Source organism: Struthio camelus, chromosome 5 (assembly GCF_040807025.1).
Source record: "Struthio camelus isolate bStrCam1 chromosome 5, bStrCam1.hap1, whole genome shotgun sequence".
NCBI classification, from domain to species: domain Eukaryota; kingdom Metazoa; phylum Chordata; class Aves; order Struthioniformes; family Struthionidae; genus Struthio; species Struthio camelus.
This window is the reverse complement of record NC_090946.1, coordinates 57,880,737-57,907,974: the sequence shown is the minus strand read 5'-3', so window position 1 is coordinate 57,907,974 and position 27,238 is coordinate 57,880,737. Positions and strand designations below refer to the sequence as shown.

Below are 27,238 nucleotides of genomic sequence, written 5' to 3'. Positions count from 1 at the left end.
TCATGTATCCTAAAGTGAGTGCTCTCTATCATCAAACTGTGTCTTCTGGTCTGTGGCTATCTGTGACTGCTGCACTTTGAAAACAAAATAATGAAAAGATGATGATGTGCATTATCTATGGAGAAAATAAATCGTTTACGTAAGATTAAGGTTGCTAATGCTTCTTTATGACAGAGAAGTTATTGCAGCTCCAGGTCTAAAATATTATTTATGAAGCTTTCAGTTTATTTCATCTTGGTTAGAGAAAAATGTCGTGACTCATGAATAGCACGGTAAGGAATACAGTTATACTTTGTTAATTGTGTAAAATGGGTATCCATCACAAACGACCTAATCTTCCTAGCAGATCTTTAAGCCTGGGATACAACTGTGAACCTCTATCAGTATGTTTCCCCATAGCAATTATTTTTCAGTAGCATGTAGTATATTTAAGTAAGAAGAAAAGTTAACATCTCTGTGAGATAAAAAAAAAAGTAACAACTTTTTTGATAAGAATCAATTACTTCAGACGCTTTTTATTACCAAAGTATAATTCGAAAGCTTTTTAGGACAACGAAAGCTTTTTAGGCTGCGGCGAGGCGTCGAGCGGACGGGACGAGGGCGCCAGCGGCGCGGCAGGAGGCTCCGGGCGGCGGCCGGGCCGCTCTTGTCACTCCCGGGCAGCTCACGCAGCTCTTCCGCCGCCCTAACAGCAGGAGCCAAAGGCGGGCGAGCAGGACGGGCCGGCGGCGGCGCACCCTGCAGGCCGCAGCCCGGCGCGGCAGCGGCGGCAGCGGCGGCGGCAGCGCGGGGGTCAGCGCGGCGGCAGGAAGCGGTTCCGGGTCGGCGGCGGCGGGAGCCAACATGGAGCCCGCGGGGCCTCGCTGAGCAGCGGCCGGGCCGAGCCGAGCCGCAGCCTCAGCCCCCGCCGGGCCGCCGCCATGTCGCTGGGCAAGTACGAGCGGCACTGCGACTCCATCAGCTCCGACTTCGGGAGCGAGTCCTCGGGCAGGGGCGGCTCCCGCGGCGGCGGCAGCCTGCCCGGCGAGCAGGAGGAGCTGCACTACATCCCCATCCGCATCCTGGGCCGCGGCGCCTTCGGCGAGGCCACCCTCTACCGCCGCACCGAGGTAGGCTGCCCGCGCCGCCGCTGCCCCGGGCAGGCCACCTGCGCCTCCCTCCTCCTCCTCCTCCTTCTCCCCAACCCCCGCCGCGGACGGGGCCCTCCGGGGCGGAGGGCGGCCCGGCCCGGCCGCGCCGCCCGGGAGCTGCGGCAGGCGGGCGGCGGCGGGGCCCTGCCGGGGCGGCGCGCGGGGGCCCGAGCGGCGGCGGCCGGGCCGGGCCGGGCCGTGAGCCGCTTGCGCGCTGCCCGTAGAGCTGCGCAGGGAGGTGTTCAGACTCTTCTGACGCTGGCGGGTGCCTGATTTTTCTGCGGTTTTTTTTCCAGTCACAGAGGACATGGGGGCATCTTATACAGGTAACTCTGGCGCGCGATCAGAATTTCGGCAGGACCAGGTGAAACTGCTGAAGGGCCAGTCTTTCCTTCGCTCCCAAGTCGTTTGGCTCTGTCCCGTTCATTTGGTCCGAGCTGTGGGGTTTTTAACGGCCGCCAAAGAGAAGCGCTTGAGTGGGTTCCCAAGGGAAAATCTGTAGCTCCTCTGGGGGAAGGAACACGGAGGTGCCCCAGCGCGAACAGTCGTAAGTGAACGCTGTCCGCTTGACAGATCGCTCCGAGCGTCCCTCACAGCGTGGGGGGGGGGGGGGGGCTTATAAGGGCAAACTAAGTTTGTTCTCGTTTCCTTGATGATTTTTAGGAATAGGATGATGATTTTTTTGGAGTTCCTAATGGCTAGTATTGTACAACGTCCTACAAGCGTAGGACTGGAAATAAACTGTTTTTCCCCCTGCCTTGGAACAGGATATGCTTAGTTTTGATTGAGGCAAAACGAACTCTGTGCCCTTTCACTGGAAACCTTTGTAGCCCTTTTTTTCGAAGAGAGTGCCAGCCAGCTAGAGAGATGGCTTCAGGCTGCTATTCCTAGCATCAAACAAAAAACCTCAAACTTATTTTTGTGAAGAATCTTTGTCTGAAATCTGTAAGAAGCTGAAACTCTGTTTACCTTTCCTGAAATTTTAATTTCCTGCAATAAAGGCACATACTGTTCTCTTCAAAGCAGTGTTTTTAATTAAAAAATGTTTTTGTGTTTCAGGATGACTCACTTGTAGTGTGGAAGGAGGTGGACCTGACCCGGCTGTCAGAAAAGGAGCGTCGTGATGCTTTGAATGAAATCGTTATCCTTGCTCTGTTGCAGCATGAGAACATCATTGCGTACTACAATCACTTCATGGATAACACCACGCTGCTGATTGAGCTGGAGTACTGTAATGGTGAGATCCCTACTCCCACTTAGGAAAAGGAGGCTGCCACGTTGCTGAGTTACCCTCCTACAGAACCTGCAGGGAGTACTGCCTGAGTATCCTGTAGGGAGCAGAGGAGTGGAGATGAATTTTGTCGTGTAGCTGCTGAAGGAGAGACTGAGACTTGTTGTTCATCTACGTTTCTAATGTGCCTTGCTTGGTCCTTTTAGGAGAGCAGTGGGAAAAGACTATGAGGATATTTGGGCCTCTCTGCCAGTACAGAATGAGGCGATTTTTTAGTAAAGTTGCTTATAGACCCCTTTATTTGACAATTACAAATCAAAGCTTGAAAATCTGCTTGCCAAGTGTGATCAGGTCTCTTTCCTGCCTGACGCTGTCAGCGTCTACATTTACTGCTAGGGAAAAACACGGTCCTGGTGGTGGAGAAAACCTTCAAATTCTATCCAAGAGCAGATCAAGGGATGTTATTTGGCATTTGCAGGGGGACCAGTCCCTGCTGGGATGGGGAGGCAGAAGGATTCGATATGAGGGACTGAATTGCGGCTGCTCTTAGGCAGCTGGAAGAAGCAGTAATACAGCTAACACTGTTAGAACAGGTTACCTACTTAGATCTACAATATGCTTCCCAGAAGAAGGGGTAGTATAGCGTGCCTCTTTGGGTGAGTAGCTCCCCTGGTATCCTGCATGTGTTTGGGGGCTACGTTTAGCCTTGGCATGTCATCAGACGGGTTTTTTGGTGGAAAAGGCTATCGTCATATTTTCATCATCTTAGACAAACAGCTTTTGCTGGATCAGGCTGGGGAGGGCAGAGGACTTGTACAGAATGTTTTCGAAGGGTGTCAAGCGAGGAACCTGCGTTGCTGCTCGACAGGTTGGCCAAAGCTGTTTTCACTTCTCGAGTCTGTCACTTTTTGCTCTTATGGAGAGTGGAGTCCAGAGCCGGAGTAGGGAAACATTAGCTCTTTGATGCTCCATTTATTTTAGGATTACTAAACAAACTGTGTGAGTTATTTGGTTGCCTCATAAAGGGCTTATGCTTAGGGCTATTATAAATTCATGTGATGACATTGGGAGAAGGCATGTAATATTAACGTTTGTGTAAGTATGTTAATGTCTCAAAAACGGATTGTTTTACTTTGGGGCGGTAATCGAGAGATGAGTGTATAGCCTGCATTACCTGGGTATGTCCGAGTCCAGGCAGGTGGTACAGAAGTAGAGGCATGAGAAGATGGAACGTGACTTAGAATTATGGGTGTCGTTTTTGTGAATGGTTGTGTTAGTAGTTGTTTTTGTAGCTTTTTTTGCAGTATACGAGTCCAAGGTAGGTAGTTTTTAAAGTAAGGCTAGAATGGACACTGTCAGACAAGTCTCAGAATGCAAAAGTACAGCAGAGACAAAAAGCATAGCCAGATGTTGAAAGTTTCTACTGTTTAATTGGCATGTCTCTTCCTGAGATTTAGAAAAAGCTTTCAAATTTGGGTAAGTATTCTCCCTACTTCACAGATGAGGAAACTAAATTGGTGATTTGCCTATAGTACGGTCTGTACATAGTGGTACCGTGAGACTTGGATTTATTATGGAATAATGTCAGTGAATACATCTGTAATAGTTCTGGGGAAGAAAAAGCCTATAAAATAGGTGCATTGAAGACAAAAATAGGAAGTCAAAGAGTTAGACTGATTTTTATTTATATATATATGTGTGTGTGTGTAAATATGTACATATGTATGTAAAACTATCCTTTTTTTTTTTGTTTCGTATATATCTTTGCATGTATATGCCTAGAGGTATTGATTAACTGAGCTGAGAACTAAGTTTTCTCCTGGCATATCATCTTGGTGATGTGGCACCTGGCATGCTGCACTTTGGTTCAGAAAAGCTGCAGAAAAGATGAAATAAATTCAGAGTTGAGGAACAGAAATCACTAAAAGCTTGTGTAGTCTGAATCATGAGGAAAGAGTCATGGAAAAAGGTAGAAATGAATACTTTGGTTAATTTGTGAATGCAAAGAGTTGTTTACACATAACTTGCAAGCGTGAACGTAGGGCAGGAAAAAGAAACGTTGAGAGGTTGTAACAAGGCTGAATGAGAAGAACATAAGCAATTGGAATATCAGAAAAATCTTCCTAACGTGGAAGCCTGAAATACTCCCCCAAGGAAGCAAAGGAGCCATTGCTATCTTTTTTGGACATCTACAGTTTGACAGACTTAGGAAGAACACACAGCAGAAAACTGTCTTGCGCCGTTCCTATAGGAGTGGAACAGGGGCTTGTTGCTCCATCACTATTAGGACATAATGTATGTAATTGGGAAGTGGAACAGCTAATAGGATGTGATCAGAGATTTGGGATTTACTAGTAAGATTCTAATCTGGCAGGGACTCTTTTACTGTTCTCTGCCTGCAGCAATCCGTGCATCATTTCTTTTAGTTCCTGATTTTTTTTTTTTTTTTTTTTTCAGTCTGTAGTCTTGAAATTGTGGCACCCTGAAGAGGCTGTTTGCTGATTTCAGGCTTCCGTTTGGGTTCTACTGCTGTTGTCAACCCTGTTTTTGAATTCTTCATTGACACGTTTGGCAGGGCAGATGAAGGAAATGGGCAGGTCAGAGCTGGGCAATAAGTATGGAAAGGCAGTAACTGCTGCTTCCAGAGACTTCTCTGGACTTGTAATTGCTTAAAAAAAAAATTTTTTGTCCTGCTTAGCAGGACAATCTCACATGATTTGCTGTACAGGCTATAAATGTTTGCATATCCCGAGAAGCACTGACAGGTGAAAAAGTAGGGACTGCTAGCCTTTCTTTCTGGTTCATCTTTCAGAGAATATCGAATGGTTATGTTGAAAAAAGAATGATCTCTGCCTAAGCTTAGATATGCCAGTGAAGTTCTTAGTGGAAGAAGAACTTAATTTCGTGAGTGTCTGACCAGTTTAAGTGAAGAGTGCTGAGAGAGAGCTGGGATGAACCATCACATCTCCTATGGGATTTGAGTATTCTCAGCAGAATAACTGCCATTAACTAAGATGAAGCTCTCTGTCTTTCTCACTCGCTTATAATTACAGGAGGGAACCTCTACGATAAGATTCTGCGACAGAAAGACAAGTTATTTGAAGAAGAGGTAATTTTGACTGGTTTGAGGGAGCAGTGGGGCTGACTTCTTGTGGGGATCTGGCTGTGTATCCGAGTATTTATATTATACTTTTTCTGCGGCGATGGTGGGGGAATTTTTGTGTATGTCTGGAGACTGATATCCTTGCTCTCCAGTTGAATACTGCAAGCATTTATGGATTATCAGAAACCTTTTCCTTTCATTTCTGGCTGTCTCTGGCATTACAGAAAGAGAGAGCTTAACTGACTTTGTTCACCTTATTGTCTTGGCTAACATTTCACTTTAAAATCTCTTTCTGTGTTTCTTCATGACTGTTGTTCAATTTCTCTCACTCTTTAGCCATTCTGTAGGTTCTTTTTGGAGTAAGCCTCATTTAGTAGTTACCATGGACTTTTCCCTGTTCCTTTTTCTTTTTCTTCTTTTATTTATTTATTTTTTGCTTATTTTCTGCTATCTGCTTTTATGTCATGCTGTAATGATTACACTTATTTATCTTCCTTTTTATTTTTATTTTTTAATTGTAAGGCCTCCTGGCTCATGGTGAATATAAAATGGTCCAAGTTCCAATGGTCAAAGTTCTCTTTCTAGAGAGCCCAGCTGCGGATCTTTTGCAGATGGTCGTTAGCTGCTGTTCCCATTTCTTTTCACTTAACGAATTGTGATTTCTGTAGCACTTATCAGGGCAGACACTATGAAGGGCACTAGAACAAGCAGCCTTTTGGAATTTCCTTCTTTTCAGAGATATCTGAAACAGGAAATTCCCAAAGGAATGACAAATTTACGTACTTCCCAAAAGAGCATCTAAACAGTACAGATAGGCCTTCTTGCTGTGCCTCTTTATGTCAGGTGCACCTGTTTTCTCCGAGTCTCACATAAGGCTTTATTCCTACCTTTGCAGATGGTGATTTGGTATCTCTTTCAAATTGTGTCAGCTGTGAGCTGCATTCATCGAGCAGGAATTCTTCACAGGTAAGTGTGGCATGCAATAAAGCTGAGGCGAAATAGTGATTCGCAGATGTGAGTGCAGAACTCCTTTGAGTAGCCTTTGTTTCTATGTTTAAAGCAAGCACTGAGCTTCTCTGTTTAAAACGTAGCTGGATTGCTCAGACATTAAATATCATTTCTATCACAAATTTTTCTTGGCTAGAAACTGACTTGTACTATGCAAGAAATTTTTTTTATATAAAAATGGAATCACTACCTGTGTGATGCTGCAGCTCTGTGAATTAAAGGTTAATCTGTATAGGAAGGGAGTAAATTCACTGTTTATTGTCATAGCACATAAATGATGTTTGCTAACTTGAGTAAGAAGGAGCAGTCCCCAATGGCTGAGGGTATTTCCCTCCCGCTTCACAAGTAATAGCTGCAGATCACATGTGCCTCCTCATGTAATTCCTGGAGGCTGACAGTGGTGAAGATTTTGCACTGGTGCATTGCTGTAATATCCAGCCAGGTGAAGCTTTGTCCTGCGTTTGGCTCAATCCCATTTCTTTGGCCTGTTAGTTAAAGAAGTATTATAGCTTGTTAGCTGGTCGTGGTGATTTTGACGTTGACTCTGAGAGTTTAATAAGTAGCTGGTTACCTTTTTCTGCTGCCCTTTTCTGTTTGGGAGGGGTACATTTCATTGCTTATGTGTGCTTCAAGAGTGCCCAATGCATGGGCAGAGTAAAGAGGCCGTGGTGTTCTGGGGAGCGCGCGCATGTAGAGAGCTATTTTCAGCATGCTTGGATTGTGTGGTGGGCCGCATCCTTCTATAACTAATGAGGATAGCTGCGTGAGGATTTTTTCTGTGGGATAGCATCCTGATTGCTGCCATTCTGATCTTTGGTAGAGTTTTGCAAATGAGGGATTGGTGCCTAATGCTCAACAAAGCAATGCATATGTTTTTGACTTAAAGCAGATGTCATGTCTGTCCTGCTTTGCAATGATTTCCTGCTTACCACCTCTGTTACCCATCCTGACAGCAAGGTGCACAATCTAGGAACACCTGTGGCCCCAAATCCTTCCATAATAACAAATTGAAGAGTTATTTAAATGTTTGCAGTGATTTCCTTCTGCTGCAGACATTGTCAGAGTGACCCAGGACTTTGCGATGCCCCAAGTGGATGAATGCAAAGTGCTGCTTTACTTGGTGTTGTCCTGATCTGCACTGGGAAGTTGTTGATGGTACGTTAGGAAAAGGGGATGTTATGAAGTGTTGGCCATGGGAAGTGTATTCTGCAGGGGCTTCCTCACTGTATTTACAGCCTCTTGTATTGATCTCTGAAACTTTAAATATAAATGATTCTGTCTGGGACAAAATGTTTTCAATGAGTGTTGGAATTCAGCATTTTAGTGGTCATTGCCTTTTGACCTTCTGGGCATGATATATCGTGTTACAAAGACTTTTGCCTGAGGCATAAGGTAGAAGGATGTTATGCTTAAGTTCTAGAGTGGTATCTGTTTCACACTGTGTGTGTGTGTGTGTGTCCTTATACATGTGCATATATATATTTGCCTACATGCACATTCGTGCATATACTTACATTTTGGTGAGCTCAGAGATATCTGGCTTTGGTCTGTTTATAAAAACAGGAAAAATAAGACTTGTCCAATGGCCTTCATGTGAGAAAGGGTTGAGAAGGGAAAAGAACCGTCTTTGCTCTGTGGTCTTTACATAGCTGTTTGGAGGCTGAGCTTTTTGGAGTCTTGTGTTTGTGTGGGGATATGATAAAACATAGGTTGCAGCAGTTAGTACCTCAGTACTTGGGGTCAAATTGCTTTTGGAGAGCTACATGTATGAGAAGGCTCTGATAGAGCAGAAGTTACCTCATGGGGGGGAAAAAAGGATGATAATGTGTGGACAACTGTGCAATCTGGAAATATATTTGAATGTCTACGTTTCTCTTTCTCCTTTCAGAGATATAAAGACATTAAATATCTTTCTAACCAAGGCAAACCTGATTAAATTAGGAGACTATGGGTTGGCAAAGAAGCTGAACTCTGAGTACTCTATGGCTGAGACTGTGAGTATCCACCTTGTATGCAGAACAGATTTTTTTTTTTCCTTTTACCTCTGCATGCCTTGCAGAAGACCAGAAATGCTGTAGTTTTCTTGCTGCTTGTTTTCTTTGTTCTTTCTTTGCCTCTCCACCAGCTAGCCTGTATCCATTACAAGACATATTTGCTGATGTTTTGCAGCCAGCAATTATCCTTGCTCCCGGATTATCTTTTGAAGATCGGACTCTCTGCAAAGCAGCAACAGACTAAAGATAAATGACACTATGGGCATGCAATTGTGCGAGAGCCAGTATAGCTATATCAGGGAGCACTGCTCTTCTTTGGAAGTACCACAACTAGGTACCAGGGAAAGGTGAATCTGCATAACATGAAGGCCATCCATACCATCCAAATGGACAGAGGCAATAGTATAGTCATGCCATATAGCTTTCCCTCTGAGGTAGTTAAGTCTGGCTTAGCAAGTCAAATCAGTTTGGGCATGCTGTTGTGCTTACCAGGTGTATTTTGCCTCTGCTGGGTCTGAGCTGGCTTGGATATGTTTGCCTAACACTGCATTGTGCTGTAGGTATGTGTCCTTTCTCCCTGATATTCAGGCTCTGAACTGAATTTCAAAGAAGCAAGAGATGCACTCACTTTCCTTTTGGTAACAAAGTGTGTGGTTTATTGGTAATGCTCGTGAGAGGGGCAAAGCTTTGCAGAAGAGATTAATTCTACCAGAAGGTTGTCAAGATTGGCTTTGTTCCAGACCCTTCCAGAAAGCAGTTTCACACCCAGACTTATCGTACAGGGTAAACTGTATTGCAGGCACCTGAATGCCTTGGCCTGGATTTCCCAGCTCCATTAATTCTGTTGTGAGCAGGAGACTTGAAAGGGAAGACGTTGTCTGGAGCTCCGATTTGCTAAAGGCTTTTATATTTAGGATGCCAGCCAGCTTGCACTTTTCCCTTACCGGGGCTTATTATTAGATTTAATGCAAACTGTTGGTGTCCTGATAGGATTCATAATTAAACGCTCATCACCTCCTTCCAGAACATGAGTGTTATTGTGCAGTTCTATAATAAGTGGGAGCTCAAGGGTTATGCGTATAGTCCTTGCTAAATTTGGGTCTAGCAAAACCATTTCTGGTATGTTGTTTTTTTCATGGGCTTCTGGCTGTCAGAGAAAGCATTGTCTGTGCTGTGAATTTCCAGCTTTGTTTTTGTCTGTCTTGTGTGTCTTCATCTACACGTGCAAGTTTACTTCTCCCTCCCCCCCCCCCCCCTTTTCATTGATAAACGTTTTGGAACTAAGTACTTTAACCATCTTTAGTTCTGTATATGCTGCTGTGCTCTAGCCTAGTTGCTCAATTTGTGATCTAATGACCAATGGCAGTCTGGAAGACATCCTTTGTGAAATAAGTCCATAACATGTTATTGTCAATATTTTTCATTACAGAGGTTGTAATTGTAACAGTCAAGCTATGATTTTGTAAAATGTTAACTTCTTGCTTACTAAATGCTGAGTTCTTCATTTACCACGCTTGCTCCAAGTCAAGGAGGATGATATAGAAAATATGTCTGTGTCTTTCTTCTAAAAAGTTTACATGATTCTTAAAGGTTTAAGAGCAGTGTCCTAGTTCTCTCTGTGATAGTCCAGCTAGGTGGGGTTTTAAACTTTCCTGTGATTAGGACTCAACGTAGCTCTAGCTGTTGTGCAGTGTAAAGGGAAGTGGAAGGTAGACGATAGATTCTGAATGTGTGCTTTAGGTATCTGGTGTACTAGCAGAGCTAATGAAAGGCCAACTCTGTAGTCCTTGGGGCTTTGCTGAGAGAGCTGAAAAGAGGGCAACTATAAATATTTCCCTCTCTCCTAAATTCTATACTTTTCATTTTATTCCGCTATCTAACTCCTTGCTAGGGAGTGAGCTCCGTTCATCTGGAAGCTTCATTCTTGCACCTTTTATCATGTTTGTTCAGTGTCTCCTTGTTGTGACTTTGAGCTATGCCGCTGTTTCTGTTGTAGCTGGGAGGGTTTCCATATTTAAGTGGTGGGGTTTTGGATTTTAGGGGGAGGGGTTATTTTTTGATTTAAACAATTCTTCAGGAAAGCTTCACTTCTGAAGTGAAAGTCTTTCAGATGGGACTCATGCCAGCTTTTTACTTATTGGCCCAAAAGTAATCCCTCTTTATTCAGAGACAAAGTGGCCTTTCTCCTGGTAGTGCCCTGTGATCAGACAGAGTGGCTCCACAGCCATGGGCTAGCATCTGCATTTGGAAGCTCTGCTAGATCCCTTTTCCCTCAGCCTCTCCTCAGGGTTCCCATATGTCTGATCACTACCTGAACCCCTGATTACCTCTGAATATAAGGTATTTAAAAGAGGGGCAAGTCCTCACTGTGTTCTCATGGCTACTACTCAATAGAGCAGTATATAACACATCAGAATCTGAGCAGAGTAGTGCTGGGGATCTTTTAAGAAATACAGGCACAAGTTTGTGGGTAGGAAGGGAAGAAATGTGCTTGCTCTCTTCCCTCTAGCATGTGTTGGTGAGGTGTATGGTCTGTCTCTTGACTGATGAGTTGCAGCTGCATCCACTCTGATACTCATGGGCCTACGTGATGGATGCAGAGCTCCAGAACGGAAGGCTAATTTTTAAGTGTTTTTTTTTTTTTTTTTCCTAGCTGGTGGGAACTCCATACTACATGTCCCCAGAACTCTGCCAGGGCGTGAAATACAACTTCAAGTCAGATATTTGGGCTGTGGGCTGTGTCATCTTTGAGCTTCTCACTCTGAAGAGGACGTTTGATGCTACAGTAAGTTTGCAAACCAGGATGGACTGAGTACCCTGATTTTCATCACCCTGAGATCCGAAATTGACTCGTAGCTTTTCTTAACTCCTGTTTTTCTTTCACTGTTGATAAATCCACTGATGAAGAAAACAGCGGCCTGGGACTGCCAGAGAAAAGTCATGCAAGATTTCCCCTACCTTGCACTTCCAATACCTCTCCAACTTCTGACAAACCCACCTTGTCTGCAGCACTGGGTTTATCAGATACAGAAGTGCAAACTGTGCTGCTTGTATCACTGTTGTGAGTGAAACTTGCTTTCATCCAGAAGAAGGAAGTTTGTGATCCGGTAGTCTGGGTTCAGCATTGGTAGTTATGGGTTTCCTGTGCAGCGTTCTGTAGGGAAAATTTCCAGCCTTGGATTTCGTAAGATCTAATCCTCTTGCCCTTATCCAAAGTTAGAATGCAAGAGCAGTGTGGTCAGCTGGCATTGAGAGGGTGAGAGGGAGCATTGCTGACTGGCATAGGTGATTTGCCAGCATGTGCCACGAGATGGGGGGAGCAGCTAGCTGACCTGGTGCAAGATTTTGTCACCCTTGAGGAGCTATGTCAAAATGCCATCCTTTCCTGCCTTCCTGTCATGAGGGCTGCCAAGTTCCCAGTAATTGTGCTGCTGTGCAGTGTTTCAATGGTAGTATGCTGCATAGGAGCTTTTGTGCAGAGAGGAGCCTACCCTTCCTCCACTGCTAGAGAATTTGGCAAAAAGGTGGATCTTGCCACCAAGTCCTAGCTATCAGAGGTACCACATCTGCAGAAATAATTACTAGGTTTCTGGAGAACCTCCTAGGTAGGAAAGAAGAAAGATACGTCCTTTCTCTGATCACGGAAGGAGAGAGTAAATGCTGATGGTCTCTAGCATCTCTCCCCACTGGACGCATTGTCCAGTTCAATTCTTTTACGTCTGGTTTCTGTTTTCTGCCTAGAATCCGCTGAACCTTTGTGTCAAGATTGTACAGGGGAACCGCGCCATGGAGGTTGATTCTACTATATACTCTCGGGAGCTGATCCAGATGGTCAATTGCTGCCTTGATCAGGTTGGTGAGATACTTTTCGGTCTTCAGACACCCCTGCTGAGTTGCCTAAGCCACGCCATTCAGGGATGGAGGGGAGTGACATGCATGTTTCCGCATGAGAGATGTTGATGCAAGGTAATATCTTTGAGGCGTGATGTATCACTAAGGCTGAGCTTCTTCCAGTCGTCTGAAAGCATCCTCTTAAGATGCTATTTGGTCCTGCAGGGTTAGGAGGGGTGCTGGGTTTGTTCTGATGATGCTTGTTCTATGGGCTGGCTGAAGTGATCATTTTCTTATGCAGCACTTTGAAAGTGGAAGCATCAGTTCAGTGCAGTACAGTCTCTTAAGGTTCTGGCTTTCTGACCGTGACTCTGTGTTTCTGTAGGGAATTAATTTCTTGGAAGCAAGCACAGTATGGATATCTTCATAGTGTGGAAGTCCATACTGCTCATTCCTGGCATTCATCGCTGTTCATTCCAAATATTTAATTCTTTCCTTTCCCTTGTGAAAGGAGTCAGGGAAAGAAGACCGTGCAACCTTGCACGAGGTCTTCTGGCCCCAGATTTCATTGGAGATGATGAGCTTTTCCCAGGGAATAACTTGTTGCTCACCTCTTTCAGGATCCGGAGAAGAGACCTACTGCAGATGAACTGCTTGAACAGCCTCTTCTCAGCAAACGCAGGAGGTAACCATATAGTCTTGCCTGAGACCTGGGTGAGCCAGAGGAGTCAGGGAGAACAGGAGGGCTTGTGCAAACTAGTGGTGTTAATGCTTTTGAAGCAAAGTGCTAAGACTAATTTGTGCCTGGCATGAGGTGGTTGTTGAAGCAGATTTCATCCACTTTAGGAGGGAAGTGGATTTTTGCTGTCTTGTCTTCTGATGAATCCCTATGTCTGTTGGCACGTGGGTTGGGTGGGAAGGGCTTCTGCATCCCAACAGCCTCAGCAGCTGTTGTACTGAGAACCCTGAGGCATCCCCTTCTGAGGCTCCTTTGAAGAATGCAGGTTTTACTCTTCAAGTTAAATCCCTATGAATGAAGGGTTACCATTAGATCCTTGTATGATCATTGGAAAAAGTCTTCTGTAATATAGAACTCCTGCAATGAGTCTAGATCTGCACTTTCTCCCTTTGTTCCCTCCCTTTTCCTGAGGAAGCGTATTGAACATGGTCAATTTTAGCTCAGGTCGACCATCAGCCTCTGTGCAGTGTCTTTCTATGAAAGATGGATCAGGATTTTAGACTGTTTGGATCCCACTTTGGCTGCCTTTGGGACAGTGGACTTAGTTCTTTATGCAGAGATTGTTTTATTTGGAGGGCAGCAAAATTGCTGAGTTTTGTCTTGCTCATGTGAGAACCCAAATCCTGATAACATTTAGCCATTTAAGGCCATACAATATGGGTATTGGTTGGCCAAATTCTGGTGTATATGTAGTTGGCTGTCACTAGCTCTCCTGGAATTTTGTTAGCTTTTATGGCACATTACTTCTGCCCTACTTACTGTGTGTTGCTGTGAGCTGGTAAACAGCTGCCCCGCTTCCTCCAAGAGGAAGCAGCATTTTATTGAAAGGGAAAGCAGTCTGTGTATGTTGCTTGTCAGTAAATTGCTTTGGGAGATGCACTGCTGTTTCCTAAAATGCTTTTTCTCTTTTGGCAGGGAGATGGAAGAGAAAGTCACACTGCTTAATGGGCCAAACAAGCGACCAAGGTAATTATTTGGGCATGTGTTTGAAAGGAAGACTGGAAGGAACAACTCCCCAGAGAGGAACTTTACGGAGACTGTTAGAATGTGACAACCTTAATGGAATAGTGTACTTTAGAAGAGCGATAAATGCTAGGAATTTGACATGCTCATTCCATGGTTATTGTCCCAAGCTTTACTCTGCCTTTTATATCTTGCCTGTACATATGACTGGAACCTTACCTCAGGTCCATCCTGCTGAGGAGGTACTTTTCACATCCCTTCTTTCAGGCAGGTTCCCTTCAACAGGAAGAATATGACTATCTGACTGTTGACTGTCTTTCATAATGAATGTGAAATTAATATGAATGTATTTCATAAAACTGGATGTAGGGAAATATTCTCTCTGATTTCCAGCCTGTAAAGCAGAGTTGCTCTGTGTGGCATATAGGTTCCATGAGAGGTACAGTGTTTTTCTGTTGAAGTATCAGATAGCATTTGACCTTTCTTTTTTTTTTTCTCCTCATAAACTTGAAATTGCTATCTGAGCACGTCATGTGAGGTTGTTCAGTTCATGGGCTGTTCAAACTGTTTGCTTTGATTACAACTTCAATTTTTCAATCTGCTTCTGGATTGATTTTTTTTTTTTTTTTTAAATCTGCCTGAGAGTTGTATTTTTGCGTTCAGATGGAATGCCTGTAACTTAAATGAAGAGGAAGTCGAGGGAAGCTAAACGGTTTGGAGTGCTTGCATGTTTTGAGCAAGATTTCATGACTATGTGAGGCTTTCACGTTTCACAGATGAGAATAGCTCCATGGCTATTCAGTGAAAGCCTATTTTTTTTTTAAATGACGTTGAATTGGATTCTAGACATTTTTTAATGCTTGCTGGAGGCTCCTTTCTCTGCCACTCTGAGACAGATTTGTTCCCGAGTCTCTCTATAGTGGTTCAGGCCTCACAATTTCTGAACGAAGAAAGCAGTTGGTGAAAAGAAAAACCATGAGTGGTTTTGAAGGGCTGCTGGTTGGGCTCGGGAAAATTGGTGGCATGTGGTAGGAGAGTGGTGACAGTGATCATAAACTCATTATTAAATGCATGTGTGTTTTGCGGGGGTGGGTCTTGTGCAGGTCAAGTACCATGAATGAGGCTCCGATTGCGGTGGTGACTTCACGCACTAGCGAGGTGTATGTTTGGGGAGGTGGGAAGTCCACCCCCCAGAAGCTGGATGCCATCAAAAGTGGCTGCAGTGCACGCCAGGTGTGTGCTGGTAACACTCACTTTGCTGTGGTGACAGTGGAGAAGGAGCTCTACACCTGGGTGGTAAGTGAGAGAAACCACAGAAGTGCAAAAAGGGGGAGAGAAGAGTCCAAATCCACCACCGGCCATTCGTGAGCCTGTTAGAAGAAGATGGGTATACAGCTTGGAAAGAGAAACTTAATTGCAGGGAACGCTGGGTCACGGAGGAGGCAATCTGCTTGGGGGCTACCCAAATCTCCCAAGGCAAATGTATTTGTGGAAGAAGTTTTCCATCGTGCTGGGAAGTGCTTTGGAGATCTGCTGTGTGCTCGAGGCTTGTAGGTGGTGGAGCTGTAGGCCCAGAAGCAGAGTGAAACATCTCCTCTTCCCCTTCCTGACCACTAGAAGTGCACTGGAGGCATTGTGATGCTCTGTTGACTTGTGTATTTTTGAGGAAAGTTTTCCAAGATCGTAGAGGATGGGATGGGTGACCTCACTGTAATATAGAAGAAGTCACCTGTGAAGCAACTTGTGGATGTAGCCCGAGCTGTCCTGTACGAAACAAGCGCTTTCCATGATGAGTGGAAAATCTGCAACGGCTTAAAGTGAACAAAAAGCGGTAGCGTATAATGGATTTAAAACAATTGAGTCCAGTCATCTTGGGTTTATATGGTCAGTAACAGAGAGGTATTCTGCATCTCCAGGCTTACGTGGGCTTTTGTATTGGTGATACAGAATATGTTAGGAAAGATTAGGAAACACTGATAGGTGGGTGAGAGAAGAAAGAGCTCCAAATTGGAGGGGAGCAACTTGAGACCGTTCTCTGGGTGTTCCTACAAGAATGGCTGTTGAAAATGTTGACTGTTTTAAAATTATGAAGATTTTAGTTTCAGTTTCAGCACTACTCAGAGCTGTTTTGGTTTGCTCGCAGACCTGACGCCTCTTCAGTGACATTTGTTTCATGTTACGGGTTTCTTTGCAGTTATTAGGATATAGAAATGTAGGTAAAAAAGCTGAAGGATGAATTGCAGTCCTACAGCAAGGGAGTGCATTTGGCATACTGGCAGATGAGTGCAGCGAGGAAGGAGCTGGGATTCCTCTCTGATTCTTAGACCCTTCAGCTGGTGGCCTGAGACTGGATCACTTGTCATTAGCGCCTGAAAGTCTGTGCTGCCGTTTAAATGGTGCCTGCTGTTATGCCTCTTCCATAGGATAGCTAAGACACTTTCTCTTGCTCTTTTCTGTTGTTCTTAGGAAGCTCTGTACTTATTGGCACTATCTCTTGAGTTGTGGATACGTAACCTTACAGATGTTTCTGTCTTACAGAATATGCAAGGGGGCACCAAGTTACATGGGCAGCTGGGGCATGGAGATAAAGCCTCCTACCGGCAGCCGAAGCATGTAGAAAAGCTTCAGGGAAAAGCCATTCGCCAGGTGTCCTGTGGAGATGATTTCACAGTCTGCATAACAGGTGAGAGCTGGAAGGGGACCACAGTGGACCCTCACTTTGCTGTGCTGTGGAGATGGCTTGCCTTAACAATAAGATTAGTGTAGCAACTTTGTGCACAAAGAGAAAGTCCCATGTTTTAATTACCATCAGTTTTGCAGATAATAGGCGCAATAGCGGAGATAGATCCCCATTATTTTACAGAGGAGGATGTTGACCCCCTAGGGAGGGTGACTGTTTTGCTGAGGATGTGCCCCTTTTTGGTGATGAAGCTGGGTGTTAAGCGCAGATCCTTGCGGCTGTGTGGAATCCCTGCTCTTACCGCTGCATATGTTGCTTCTACATATGCCCCACATTAGAGACAGAGGTGCCTGAAGTTATGAGACTGTAAATGTGTGTGAGACTTTTCTTGATCTGTCTGAGGATAGAGGCACCCAAGGTTGAAATGCGAGGTGGGTTTGAGATTTGCTATTTAATTCAGAAATCTTGAGACCTGGTGAGGATATGTGAACCATGGTGTTGCCTGTTGTAGGAGAATTCAGGAGATCTTACTCTGCCCATGAAAACAATTCTCAGCAAGAGATTTTCCAGCTTGCTCTGCCAGTTCTGGAAAAACAGAGTCTGACAGAGCTGAGTTCAAATGCTCAGGGTGCTGTGGCAGGGACTTAGGAAGCCACAGGGTCAATCTTTGGATTTTTGTTACAAAAGGTGGCAGGTTCAGCGCTATATTTTGTGACACTGGTGGCCTGCAAAAGCTGCAGGTCATAGCATAAGGTTGTGCATCGTCAGGTGAACTAGAAGAGTCTCCGTAGTCTCCTGATGCCACTCCTCTGCGTTGAAGATGAGGGTGATTACAAAAAATGGGTTACTCTTGCCATGTCCTGAGAGATTAATATTAAGCTAATACAAGCTCTGTGTTCTGACTGAGCTTCCTTCATGTCCTGCAGATGAGGGCCAGGTGTATGCCTTTGGCTCGGACTATTATGGATGCATTGGCATTGACAAAACTTATGGCTCTGAAGTGCTTGAGCCCCTGCAGTTGGATTTTTTTCTTACCAATCCTGTGGAGCAGGTCTCGTGTGGAGATAACCATGTGGCAGTTCTAACCAGGAACAGAGAAGTCTACACGTGGGGCTGTGGGGAGTACGGTAGGTAGAGTGTCCCTGAACCTAATGGCACTGGGGCATACCCATTCCAGGAAGTGGCGTGGTGCAGGTGTGTGATGCAGGGCCTGGGTGAGGGCTGTCTGTTTTTTTGGGGTTGCTGCTTTGGGTTTTTTTTTCCTTGTGAGAATGCGAACTGGGGCTGAGCCCTTGGGACTTTACTCAGGGAAGCTGTAGGGTGTTGGGTGGCTTCTCTGGGAGTAGGGCAGTCATTCTGTGAGTGGGGACGGATTATCATGCAGAATGGCAGGCAATGATGGATGTATGGGAGCAGGTTTCTAGTGCTGTGAGGAGATCCCTTTGGTACTAGGGAGAGAACAAACCATTTCTTTGTAGCAGGTACCTTATGTGGCCATTTCTCACTGCATTGTCTTCTCTGATGCAGGGCGCTTGGGTTTGGATTCAGAAGAAGATCACTACACTCCTCAGAAGGTAGGACTTTGACTGCCTCTTCCCAAAATCTGCGTGGGCATAAATGCAAATTAGTCCATTTTGAAATATTGACTGTCTGAGGTGAAGGTGCTTTTTCTGAGGTATCACAAAGTTTGTGAGGTTCTTACCTTTACTTACACGCTTCACTTGGCTTCATTTGTCCCTAGAGATCATGGCAGAGGGACATGCCACTCCCAAACTGGCTAACACCTTGAGTTGGAGCTTCATGGCTCTGATCTCCAAGCTGAAAGTGGAAATGCTGAACTTAAAGAACGTTGTAGAGGTCACAGTAGGAGATACCGAATTGCATAGCTCAGATCTGTAGAGGAAACTTGCAGCATTCTGGACAACTGTGAATCCTTGAATTTGACATGATGTGTTAAATATGGATTGAAAGTTAAACCTATTTGAAATAAGAGGTAATAATTCATTGCAGGTTAGAAACCAGCAAGGAAACAGTAAACTTGGGCCAGGTTTAACCTGTTCATGTTCCTCTTAGCTGGCAGTGTTCTACAGGACAGATCTACATCATACCTTGGCACATGCATGCCGGGCTCTCCCAGGCTCATGTCAACTGGAACTACCGGGTCCACAGAGCACCATGCACACTTAGCAGCTGGTGCCTGGAAGCTATATATCTGCAGTCACACAGCGTCGCACTCACATAGCGCAGACCCAGCCCTGCTTGGCTAACTGAGTCTGTTGCTTGTAGACCCCAGTTGTTGGGATGCCTGTGCACCATATTTCTGGTTCCTCTGCTCTGAAGTGTCTGCACACAAGGTCTTAAATATCTTAAATTTCTGTATTGTGGCTGGGGTTTCTCAGTATGCTATAGATTTTATGATATTGTGCCTTCATTTGAAGAAGCTGCATTAGGTGCTGTCAGTGCTCAGGCTAGCTGAACCACTGCTTTATTCCAATACGTGTTTTCCATGGGCCCACCTTCTGCACACTAGGTGTTGGGGTTTTAACTCTCTCATGATTTGTTTCTTTTATGTAGGTGGATGTTCCAAAGACCTTGAACATTGTGTCTGTTCACTGTGGCTGTGATGGGACTTTCCTGCTGACCCAGACAGGCAAAGTTTTGGCGTGTGGACTCAACGAGTTCAACAAGCTGGGCCTGAATCAGTGCACATCAGGGATAATTAACCATGATGTAAGTGCATTTGGGTCCCTGGTTCCAACTCCCAGCAGTCAGTAGTGTATGGGGAAATAGAGGTCCCGCAGCAGTGACAGGGAGTGCATTAGCTTTGTGCCAGTCTCTTATTTCCAGTCCAAGAGGATGGTACCGTGAGAAGAGGCAAACTGTTCCTCAGCTTCCTGTCTGCCCTGCGGGCTCATGTCAGAGCTGAGGTAAAACAGATAATGGCCTGCTGCAGGGTAACTTGCACGTGGGTGACATGGAATCTGGCAGGAGTTTCCCATGGCTGTGTTGGGGCTGTCTAATTTAACACTCATCTATCAAGACCTCCTCGAGTAGACCTTAGCTGATGAACGTGTGGTCTCTCGCTCTGTGCTTACCTAAACGTTGTCTTTGCTCAGACGTACTGTGAAGTGCCCTACACCACTTCCCTTACTTTGGCCAAGCAGCTCTCCTTCTACAAGATCCGTACCATTTCTCCAGGGAAGACGCACACAGCTTCCATTGATGGTGAGCCCTACTCGCAGCCCCCAGGGATGTGTCCTAGTTGGCTGAAGCCAAAGAAAGGAATTCTAAGCTAGTGTGTTCACAAATGGATACTGGTTGCCTGATTGCTTTACATCAGCTTTGCCCTTTCAGCCTGGCTTCTCTGGGTGAAGCCGCAGTATCAAGGCAAGGATCCTGTTGTTGAGGGTTACACTTTGGTAGCAGGGCTCATGCCTGGCCCAGGAACTCAGGACTACTGTTCCTCAGGAGTGCTACCTCCTGGCCAGCTGAAGCGGCAACATTAGTTTAAAAAAGAGGTTTTGGAAGAATTATGCTCTGGGGTAGTGGAGGAAATATTTTTGACTGTCATTTGGGCAAGGTGAAACTTGGTCAGAGGGCTGGAGAAGACCTACCTCCTAGCATCAGAAAAGGGAAGCAAAGGGAGAAAGAATTGGGGAAGCGTTTCCCAGCTGAAGCCATTCCTCTTGGCTGGCACTGTCCCTCTCAGCCTGACTGGTCTCTCAGTAGAGTTCTTTCAAATCATGGGCTGTTACTGTTAGCTCTCTGCATGCGTGGCTGCTTCCAGAGTTGGGCCCTGGCTGTGACTGTCTCCTCGTTCCTCCTCTCAGAGCGAGGCCGCCTGCTGACCTTCGGCTCCAACAAGTGTGGACAGCTTGGTGTTGGGGACTATAAGAAGCGCCTGGGAATTAACCTGCTGGGAGGCCCCTTGGGGGGTAAGCAGGTGATCAGGGTTTCATGTGGAGATGAATTCACCATAGCTGCTACTGACGGTGAGTGGGTCTTTGTGAGGTGGGTTCCTTTGCACAGGGTGGTTAACTGGCTCCCACTGGGCGTTTCTTAGACCATCTTCCACAGCACTGCACTGGAATAAAGAAATCCTCACAGACTGGGCCCCTATGCCTTGTTCCAGTGCAGCGCCAAGCATTTGCTGTCGTTGGGGCTGCAGAGTGCTGGCTTGGAGACTGCATGTTAGAGTCGTTATCAAGTTTGTTCTCCCACCGGCAAACTGGAGCTGGTGGATTAGATGCTTTGAGATAGCAGTTACAGCAGAGAAGCTGAGATCCCTGTAACAATTACAGGCTGACAGGGAGAGAGTGATTTGAGGCTCCTGAATCTCTCTTTCCTTAGACAACCATATCTTTGCCTGGGGCAATGGTGGGAATGGGCGTCTGGCGATGACACCAACTGAGAGAGCTCATGGCTCAGATATTTGTACCTCATGGCCTCGGCCAATATTTGGATCTCTGCATCATGTCCCCGACCTGTCATGTCGTGGCTGGCACACCATCATCGTTGTTGGTAAGTGTGAGTCCATGATGAATTATTCCTGAGCTAGGTTATGATGATGTACTGTTTGCCAGGGCCTAGCCTATAAATCCTGCCTGGGAACAGGCTACGTTGCTGTGGGGAAATGAGGTGAGCCCCTCTCAGGTGTCAGACTGCAACATTGGCTTTATCCTGTGCCATTTGTAGGAGTTCCCTTGCTCTCTGTGTGGCCCTGTAACTGAAGGGGTGTTTTCTTTCTCCCTGCAGAAAAGGTGCTGAACTCTAAAACCATCCGATCCAACAGCAGCGGCCTGTCTATTGGTACTGGTGAGTAACCAGCCCTGGGGAGCTGTGTGTTAAGCCAGATCAGTGGTTATTGTGACTGAGTGCAGCTCAGTCCTGCAGCATGGCTTCTCTGCCTTTAAAAGGCCTTACAGAAGCACGTGAAGGGAGGAAATCCAGTTTAGTGCAGTGCACGGGAAGGGAAGGGCAAAGGCTGGGGAGAACGGAGGGACCCGAAACAGGGGAGGGAACATGGAAAAGCAGTAAGGCCTTTGTAGTGAGAAGTGTCAATTTGTCGTGGAAACAGTGAGAGCGGCTCGCTAAGGGAGCTGAGTAAGGCTGGGGGGGGGGGGTTATGGGACAACTGTAGGAGAGGTGGAGTCCAGTGTCAGGGACCTGTGGGAGGGATGGGGCCAGGAAGCTGCAAGAGATTGCAGATAAGGTGTTTTGGGGAGGCCTGCAGCAAGTGCTAGGAGGTAAGTAACTGTCTAGGGAGATGCTACCATCATGTGCGCTTACCGTGGTTGTACAGCCCTAACTTCTGGGGAATCCATCTTCTGTGCTCTAGCTGAGGGCTGGCAACAGTTGTGGTTGCTGGAATAGCAGAAACAGGGAAAATGTAAAGTTGTCGCTTTTCTTGTTGCTTATTAGTGGCTCAGAGCTGCACAACTGGAGGAGGAGAGGAAGAGGAAAATGAACGGGAAACAGAGACTCCTGATCCCAGCGGAGGCTTTCGAGGAACCATGGAAGCAGATCGTGGGATGGGGGGCTGGATCAGTACTACAGAAGCTAAAGGGAACGACAGTGCTGACAGCAGCTCCTGCCCTGGCTGGCTGCGCAAGGTAATGTGGTATCTCAGAAATGCCTTAAAATGGGGATCAAGGCTGGGGAAAAGCAAGGGACCCTTTCTGTAAGGGATGCTCAGAAAGGAGTTTATCAGAGTTGCCTGCGCAGTTCCTGTTCTGTTTCACCAGAGAGGGTGGAGAAGCGCCCTCCTGGCCAGCTTGTGCCCCCTGTTCTGAAATAACTGCTGGAATGATTCCGCAAACAGAGCGTGGGCTGGCAGCCTTGCTGCCTGAGCTGTCTGGTGGCTTCGGGGGACCTGGCTGCTCTGTGATGCCAGCTTGCCAGTCCCACTTCAAGCTGTGCCTGTGTGAAGACCTTTAGCCGTAGCTGCCTTTTTTTTACCAGAAGAGGGTGCTGGTGCATTGGCTGAGGAGACTTCAGTCAGCTGCAGAGAAGCAGGCAGGCCTAACAGTGCTGCTTTGGTGTGTCCAGGAGCTGGAGAATGCTGAATTCATCCCCATGCCTGACAGCCCCTTTCCTCTGAGCATGGCATCTTCAGAGCCTGAAAAGGAGACTCTCCCTTACCAGGAACTTCAAGGACTCAAAGTGGCACCTGAGGAGTCTGCTGGATTCAACAAGCCCAAAACAGAGGCCTGGGTAACATTATCTAAGTCTCCCACGGTGAAACCTTGGCCAAAAGGTCCTGGGACCATAAACAGCAACGTCTGAATTATGGGGAGAGCTGGGAAGGGAGCGTTGGATTGGCCTAATTCAACTGGAAGAGCAAAAGAAGGGTGTTGATAATCAGAGATGATGCTGCAAATACCGTGAAGAGAACAATTCAAGGCGGTTTAGAACATGAAGCAGGGGCTTGGTCAGATTTAAAAAAAAAAAAAAAAAAAAGGGGACATTGATTCTGAGGAAAAATGTAGTTAATGCATTTGAAAATGTAGAAGCCTGAGGCCCAGAAGCCTACCAAAAGTTAAAAATTTATTTAGAAAAACGTAAATTGCTGTGAGATAGAAAGGAAGAGTGATTAACTAGGAAATCACTGAGAAATTGCAACCTGTGAGAATGCCTTATTCCAGGAGTATCTGTCCCAGGAGGAGGCGCAGATCCCAGTCTTAGAGGCAAGGGGGTAGACCAGATGGATTTTGGTGATGGGAGCACAAGATCAGTTTTCCCAGAAAAAGGAGGAAAATAGTGACTTGGTAGTGAAGAGTCTAGCTGCTAGATGCTTTGAAAGTCAGGACTCAGCTGGGGTGATAACCTTTTGTGCATGGTCTCTTCTTGTGGCATATGCAACGCTTGGCTTAAAAGTTCCCTTCCACGCAAGCCTGCTCTGATTCCGCTCTGTGTCTCTGCAGCCCGCTTGTCTGGGTCCAGCCTTGCCATGCGATGGAGAGAAGGCCGTGCCTCCTGTCACAGGCTGCATGTGCAACGCTCTGCAAGCAGAAGTGGCGCACCTTCGGGGCCTGGTCTTACAGTGTCTGGATGACCAGAAGAAGCTGCAGCAGGAAACCGTTCGTCTGAACGCACAGCTCCAGAGGTTCTGCCGGGGGACGGAGGGAGTGCAGCAGGTGAGCACCCATCAGCTGGCGCTCTGGGTGCATGCCTGTGCTGAGGGCTCAGGACCCTGATCCTGGCTCCTGTGGAGGCTGCAGAAAAGGAAGCAGCTCTTAACAGTCTACTCTCTTAGAGCAAAGCTTGGTGGAGCTGCTGATGCAGGCTCTGGTAGTAATAACAGGAATAAAGCCAAGAAGTTAATTTCCTGTGAGGACAGCCCAGCCCTTCAGGGATTTGGGATTCCCCTTTATTTCTCCTTTATTTCTACTACTGGTAGTCAGATATTGTGGAGAGTCCCGGATGGCTGTGGAGAACAGGAGTTGCCTTGTGCAGCTCCTAGCTTCTTTGCAGCCAGTCTCAGAGCTGATCTGAGAGTTGCTCTGTGTTTGACAGGTAGAGGTTCATTCCAAAGGAACCCAGACAGCCAAAGAGGAGATGGAAGTAGATCCAAAACCTGACTTGGATTCAGATTCCTGGTGTCTCCTGGGAACGGACTCGTGCCGCTCCAGCCTCTAGTCTCCTGAGCCCACTGGGATCCATCTAACTTCACAGCACACTAACCGAATGCAGAGAGCGGCTTTCCTGGCTTCAGGTCACTCGCGGACAAGGAGCGAGGCCGGAGGCTCCAGAGCAGCACCCATGTATGTTTGATATGAACTAGGAGTGAGTTTGAGAGGGGGAGGGCCCCTGAGCTCCAGGCCAGCTCAGTGATTGAAGCAGCAGCAGCTCCTCTTTGTACCTCATCTGTCAATTCTGCACATGAGGCAGAACGGCCCCATCATGGCGATGGCTCCAGTAGCAGCTTGTGGCCCTTTCATTGTTTCACTGCTTCCTGGGAGCTGCCTTTGGGACCCCAGTATTCATCACTGCATTTCTAGGTGTGAGGAGGAGGAAACATGTTTTTACCAAAGCAGGCTGAACCCTGACGCTCGCTACCCTCTCTTTAGAGGGTTGAAGGACTTGGATCCTCTCCCTAGCATGTGGTAAGGCCCAGCCAGTGAGGCTGTTCCCCTCTGTTCAGGGGCAGAGAGAGCAGAGAACGTCTCATTCTGGAGGCAGTGGAGATCTTCCCGTTAGGGAGATAACAGGAGACAGCATGTCCCTGGCCTCGAGACATAGCTTCTGGCCTCATGGCTGTGCCCAGTGGCCAGTATGGAGAGAGTTTAAAGGCTTTATTCTGGGGGCCTAAAGCTTTCCACCTTCCAGGCACTGCACAGAGACAAGTGAATCAGGTGTTGTTTCCAGCAGCGGCAGAGGGGACTGTCTGAGATGGGATCTCTGGCACTCAATTTCAGACCACTTGCTTTCTAACCGGATGACGAGTGTCTGGGTCTCAGACTAAATCGCCCATTTCTTCCTCCAGCTGTTCAACTTGGTTTGGGTGCCAGAGCTTCTGGTTTCTTGGCATAAGTCCATAGCTGCCCCCTGCTTGGCTTCTGTTCTGCTCAGCCCCTGGCACCCATGCTCAGTGTGGGAAGAATCAGTATTTTTCCACTCAGTGTTTTGATGAAGCTGGAATGTCATTTCCTACCCAGAATAAGTCATTAATGCCGTGGTCACAGGATGCAGTATTTCCCAGTGACTGTGGATGATCAAGTCTCTGGCTGGAATTCACCCTCCTTCTAGAAGCAAGAGGCTTTCCCAAAGAAATTGGAGATGGGAAGAGGCATGGTCTGATGCTCAGAATTTCCTCATTTCCTATTAGATAATGAGGCTAATTTTATTTCCCCTTAAATTTTTTCAGTAAACTGATTTTGAACGAAGCCTGGGGGATTGGTGGGTCTCCCAGGAGCAGCTGGCCTCCCCCCACCTTACGTGAAGTCTAAGGAGTCCTGAGTCCCTCTCACCGCTGCTGTGAGAGTGGGGTTGTGATTTTGTTATCCTTAAATCATCCCCATCACTATAATTGCCTTGGGTCTATTGGGGATGGCTGTCCTACCACCCTCTCCTAGACCTTTTCCTTTGAGAGACTGTTCTTGGGGACCTAGCGTTCCCCCTTTGTCTCTAGAGGTGAATGCCAAGCTATTCTGCTTGTAATTTATGCTCCTTAAAAACTTTCTCTGGTGCCTGTCGCTAGTATCTTAGAGCTCAATCAAGTGCAGTCTCTACAGTGCAGTGTCCAGGGCAAGGATAGAACCAGTATGTCTGTCCGTCGTTGCTGAAGGAAGGGCAGGAGGACAGTCCTCCTGGGAGGTGGTGAGCGTTGTGCCCTGGCGTGGCCACGTTCCTGGGTTGCCCTTGTGACTCTGCCCTCCTTTCCACCATGTGTGTTGGAGCCAGTTCTCAGGTTAGGGTCCCAGCTTGATGGCTGTTGTTGCTGTTGGAAATGAATGAGTCAGTCATGTCGCAGCAGTGCCTTTGAGGAGTGAAGAGCTGAGCTGTGTCCAATAAGCAAGCACCGAGCAGATGGGAGTCGCTCTCCTGCAGTGCACTGCTATCCTCATTTCTCAATGCTCTGCAGTTGGGAAGCTAGGTGCACAGACTGGATTCCCCTTGGATCTAGTGGAGGATTAGGGTCCCTGACAGAGGATGCCCTGTGCTCCGCAATCTCATATGTGCCTTAGAGGATTCACGCTATCCAGGTTGTGCCTATTACAGACCACAGATTTCACACCAGCCAGCTATGCAACCAAAAAAAAAAAACAGTTTAAAGCCAGCACCTTCATCTTGGGCTGAAAATGGAAGGGCAAGTGGGCAGAAGTGCCTTTGAGCAGTTTCAGACCCTTGTGACTTCTCCCCTTCTTGCAGTGCTAGCTCCATATGTGTCAGTCTCCTGCTAGTATTGCTAGTGAATTGTTATAGTGGAACACAACTTATGCCTGCTCTGACACTCTGGCTGAAAAACTAGTTTGTCGTTGTCTTTTTTTTTTGAAAGGTTAAAGGGTGGAGTGGTTTGGAGTTTCTGTTTAAATAAATGTTTAAACTCATTCTCCTGTGTTCTGACTCTCTGCAGGACGGGAAGGGGGAGTATGCATATAAACAGCTGGGATATTGGAGTTATGTTTTGATTTTTGCCTACAGAAAGAGAGCCAAGGGCTTGCAGGTTCATTACTGTGGAAAAAACGTCAGGTTCTGTGCCCCTTTGTGTGTGGGGTTGTGTTGTTTGTTTTGTTTTGTTTTTTTTTGTTTTAAGCCTTTCTTCTCTTGCTGCTGCTTCATCTTCTCCTAGTGACGTCAAGGGGCTTTAGCATGTGCTGGTTTTACAACAGCTTTGGTGCCAAGTGGGAAATGAGTAAGAGGAAGAGACAGGCTCAAAGGGAAGAACCTGTTTCTCTCAGAACAGCTTCTGCTGAGCATTTTAGTCTCTGGAGCAAGAACCTGGCTGACACCTGCTCGGCTAGCTGTTCTTGCACACTGTACTTATGTCTGTCACTTCTCACTTGTTATCAGGGCTTTCAGTAAATTATGAAATGCCTTCACAGGCAGAATTGGGTGAG

At 46.5% G+C, this 27,238-nt stretch overlaps 1 protein-coding gene across 2 annotated transcripts; it reads left to right on the top strand.

Moving 5' to 3' along the window:
• Window positions 1-493: 493 nt before the first annotated feature.
• NEK9 (NIMA related kinase 9) lies at window positions 494-26,728 on the top strand. 2 transcript variants are annotated; one of them, XM_068946591.1, is made up of 22 exons: window positions 494-1,109; window positions 2,190-2,367; window positions 5,415-5,470; window positions 6,360-6,430; window positions 8,361-8,466; window positions 11,120-11,251; window positions 12,208-12,318; window positions 12,918-12,982; window positions 13,952-14,002; window positions 15,103-15,295; window positions 16,538-16,682; window positions 17,606-17,806; window positions 18,207-18,253; window positions 19,254-19,409; window positions 19,796-19,904; window positions 20,510-20,671; window positions 21,030-21,200; window positions 21,435-21,494; window positions 22,101-22,291; window positions 22,728-22,892; window positions 23,603-23,815; window positions 24,195-26,728. In XM_068946591.1, exons 1-22 carry the CDS (start codon window positions 921-923, stop codon window positions 24,315-24,317), a joined length of 2,895 nt encoding a protein of 964 aa, XP_068802692.1. In that variant the 5' UTR covers window positions 494-920; the 3' UTR covers window positions 24,318-26,728. The 2 variants fall into 2 exon arrangements, with proteins under 2 accessions (XP_068802692.1, XP_068802693.1); XM_068946592.1 differs by lacking the exon at window positions 494-1,109 and adding an exon at window positions 1,432-1,456.
• Window positions 26,729-27,238: the final 510 nt, after the last annotated feature.